General features: G+C 51.0%; 2 protein-coding genes across 2 annotated transcripts in view; both read right to left on the bottom strand.

Annotated features, from left to right (window-relative positions):
• Nucleotides 1-1,365, bottom strand: part of LOC103460313 (C-type lectin domain family 10 member A-like) — a 4,761-nt gene extending 3,396 nt beyond the window's left edge. Inside the window, exons 1-3 of the mRNA XM_008402415.2 lie at nucleotides 411-1,365; nucleotides 174-262; nucleotides 1-79 (exon numbers count right to left, since the gene is read on the bottom strand). Coding sequence (XP_008400637.1) covers nucleotides 1-79; nucleotides 174-228 — 134 coding nt within the window. The 5' untranslated portion in view covers nucleotides 229-262; nucleotides 411-1,365. The remainder of the gene's footprint in view (nucleotides 80-173; nucleotides 263-410) is intronic.
• Nucleotides 1,366-1,473: 108 nt separating this feature from the next.
• Nucleotides 1,474-3,015, bottom strand: cyb5d1 (cytochrome b5 domain containing 1). The gene is made up of 4 exons (XM_008402414.2): nucleotides 2,581-3,015; nucleotides 2,172-2,248; nucleotides 1,824-2,042; nucleotides 1,474-1,755 (listed from the first exon to the last, which is right to left on the bottom strand). Exons 1-4 carry the CDS (start codon nucleotides 2,702-2,704, stop codon nucleotides 1,525-1,527), a joined length of 651 nt encoding a protein of 216 aa, XP_008400636.1. The 5' UTR covers nucleotides 2,705-3,015; the 3' UTR covers nucleotides 1,474-1,524.
• Nucleotides 3,016-3,401: the final 386 nt, after the last annotated feature.

Raw genomic sequence — 3,401 nt, 5'->3', positions numbered from 1 at the left:
AACACCACGGCAACCATCAGAGCAGGAAACAACCAGCGCCGGAACCTGAAGAGGCCGGAGACAGAGCCAGGAGGACTCTCTGAGACGAGGACAGGGACAGACAGGAGGACAGGCAGGTCATTGGAGGCAGGAAGAGCAGAAACCATCCTCCACCCCCTCTGTCCCCCTCTGACCTTTGACCCAGAGGGTGCAGGTGTCCATGTCCTTGTCCCTGAAGCTGTTGAACATGGCGGAGACGCTCTGCTGTCTTCAGTTTGTGGAGCTGCATTGGCAGAAGAAGCAGGAATTTCAGCAGGATTACCGGAGGACAGGAGGACCGGAGGACAGGAGGACAGGAGGACAGGAGGACCGGAGGACAGGAGGACAGGAGGACCGGAGGACCGGACCGGCGCCTCCTGCTGGTGGCTCACCTGTTGAACACCTGGAGCTGAGCGAGATGAAGCGTCTCTTCGGTCCGTCTCTGGAGGAATCCACCCGGCCGAGTCCAGAACCTGCAGAACCTCCTGCGGCTCCTCCYCCTCCCGGCAGGAACCGTCTGCTCAGCAGTTTGTGGTTTTGTAACGTCTCTCTCTCCCTCCCTCTCTCGCCCGCTGTGCGGCCAGAGTTTCTCCTTCCACAGAATCTCCACAGCTTCTCGTTTTCAGCAGAACAGATTGCAGAGGAAGGAAGCGTTCTGCAGGCATCGCTTCCCTAAAGCAGCCGGAGGTTGACACGCCCTGACCTCTGACCTCTGGCTCAGCTTCCGGATCTGGAGAAGCCAGGCCTGCAGACGGAGGGGGCCGTGAGGGGCCCGGACCCCCAGCATCAGCTCAGCTTGATGTTCATGTTTTCAYGCAGACACCAGGTGAAGATCTGCTGCTAATGGGAATTTATTTAAGTTTAATAATTATTCATGTTTTTACAGCTGTTTATTTACGTGTCTAAATGTTTTTGGTTTTATTTTGTGGTGGTTTCAGGTTTTACACATGTGGTGACATTTTTAAAATGTATTAAACTTGTTTAATATCAGTGTTTGTCTGCTGATGTTGCCTCCACAGACATCGTCACATTTGATCTCCTCTGTCTCAGAAYGCTGATTAAGCATTTTGTTAGTTGTTCCTGCACTGCAAAAACACAAAATCTTACCAAGTATTGAGTTTAGTTTCTAGTGTGAATATCTGAGTACATTTGAAATGAGACAAACTAACTTCCAAGTAAGTCTTTAGYAGATGAAATTCAGTTATTCCTTTATTATTTCACTTATAACTTGGAAAACCCTAAGGGACATTTTTTTAGTTTATTTATAAACTGTTTTATTCTAAGTGTACTGAGATGTTTGCAACAGAAATCAGACTGAAAAACTTTTCAGATTGTGTTTTTGCAGTGCATTAGGCTAACATCAACACCGGTGTGACGTTAGCTAACCATAGATGATGCTAACGGTAGCAGGCTAGCTGCACGGCGTGACTAAAATCTGCCTGGAAGACATTCAGGTTCAGATCACAGGACCTGTCGCAGGTTTAATGTGATGTCACAGCGATGACGTCACCCCTCGGTGAGGTCGTCGTTGAAGTAGAGCAGGATGGCGGGGACGAAGAGGTCGCGGTCCATCCTGAGCTGCTCCAGCTCCGGGTCGTCGTCCAGGACGCCGTTGTCTCTCAGCGTCTTCTTCATGTCCAGGACGACTCTGTGGAACTTCCAGGTGTAGCTGTTGGCGTGGGCGTTGTGCGGCAGGTAGCGCTGCAGGATCTCCTCCAGGGTCTCCTCCGAGCACACCTGAGGAGGGCAGCTGTGAGCTTCACAGGACAGACTGCATTACCCATAGTGCACCAGGCCTCTGTCACCTCCAGCAGCTGCTCCTGTGACGTCAGCGTGTTGACGACGCGGATCCAGCGCGTCTTGTCCGACAGCAGCCCCACGTCGTAGCGGCGGTCCTTCCACCAGGGCTGGCCCAGGTCCGTGTTCCAGTCGGAGCGCGGCCCGCTGGGCGGCGTGTGCACGAAGCGCCCCCTGGGGGTGTAGTACCGCTCGCAGCACGTCACAGGGTCCACAAACCTCAGGATCTGGAAAAACCAGGAACAGTCAGCTCCCAGCAGGGTCAAAGGTCACTGCTGAAATACATCCATGATGGAAGCTTCAGCTGSTTTCACTGAAGGCATCAGAGTAAAGGGGCTGGACAGATTCAAACTCACGTCTCTGGTCTCTGGGTCGAACCAGCTGCTGATGTCCTTCCCGGCACACTCCATGATGGGCAGCAGCAGCACGTCACCTGCAGAGAGGAACACGCAGAGGTCAGCCGGGGTCATCCGAGGTCAACCAAGGTCAGCCGAGGTCAACCAAGGTCAGCCGGGGTCATCCGAGGTCAACCAAGGTAACCAAGGTCCACAGGTCAGATGGTCGACAAAACAAAATATCAACATTAACACAATCATACCTCCTCACAATCACAAGATATTCCATCTGTTGATCAACAACMAATCAAAGTTATGGATTCCTTTAAGAAGAATAAACATATCCATCCATSCTCCACCGGAGCAGAAATATAAATGAAACTATATGGAGGGAGGTCTCAACCAGACCAACACCTGCAGCCGGACTCACCTGAGTGTTCCGTCATCAGCGGGGTCAGGTCGCACACTTTGCCCAGGTAGGACACCCACAGGTCGTCCGACGTGAAGTGAGACGCCACCTCCGCGGGGCTGAAGTACCGGGGCCGCCTCTTCATCTGTACGGGCTCAAAAAGGACCAAACTGGGACAAAATGCGGTTAAACTGTCAGGAAAAAGTTTTCGCTTTCTGCAGGTTTGTCGGTAGTTGCGTTGCCATGACAACAGGAGGCGCGGAGGTTACCACTCGGGTTGTTCACCTTCCTGGCAGCAAACCGAGGGGGCTGATGGGAGTTGTAGTGAAACGTCGGAACCCACCAACATTAGAACGTCATTGATCCCAAAGGGAAATTAAATGTTTAAATTCGTATCTGTAGATGTTCAAATTTCCAGTTTCYCCTCTCACCTCTGATTTATTTATAAAATCTTCTTAAACGTTTATGAGATTCAAGAGGTATTTCTGATAAAATGGTTTCTCATTAACTGTAAACCAGAATAATCTCACACAGAAATATACACTATAAATAATAATCAATCAATCAGTCGGTGTTGCCCTGTGTATCGGTGTTTTACGGTCTCTTTTTAATCCCTCTCCCCGTGTCTCATCACGCCTACTCCGTGTCTCTCTTTCCGTGGAATGTCACACACGTGGCACAGATTCAGATCTTTTTCACGAAGTTTCTCCAGTTGGACAAATCTGAACAAAACCCCMGTCTCCCACCGATTCCATCTGTCGGCCGCTGATTGGCGCAGCGCCGTGTCACTCAAACATTCTAAGCTGCTGATTGGCTGATCCCCAAGACCTGCCTTTCCGCTG

This window comes from Poecilia reticulata, unplaced genomic scaffold (assembly GCF_000633615.1).
Source record: "Poecilia reticulata strain Guanapo unplaced genomic scaffold, Guppy_female_1.0+MT scaffold_224, whole genome shotgun sequence".
NCBI lineage: Eukaryota > Metazoa > Chordata > Actinopteri > Cyprinodontiformes > Poeciliidae > Poecilia > Poecilia reticulata.
Note: the sequence above shows the minus strand (reverse complement) of the source record. Positions and strands in the feature narration are given on the sequence as shown.

Bases quoted from the DNA above. Each gene is read 5' to 3' on its own strand.
- cyb5d1 (XM_008402414.2), bottom strand. From the start codon at position 2,704: ATGAAGAGGCGGCCCCGGTACTTCAGCCCCGCGGAGGTGGCGTCTCAC. The intron at 2,043-2,171 runs GTGAGTTTGAAT...TGGTTTTTCCAG, and splicing joins TCGACCCAGAGACCAGAGAC to ATCCTGAGGTTTGTGGACCC. The intron at 1,756-1,823 runs GTGACAGAGGCC...TGCCCTCCTCAG, and splicing joins CACAGGAGCAGCTGCTGGAG to GTGTGCTCGGAGGAGACCCT.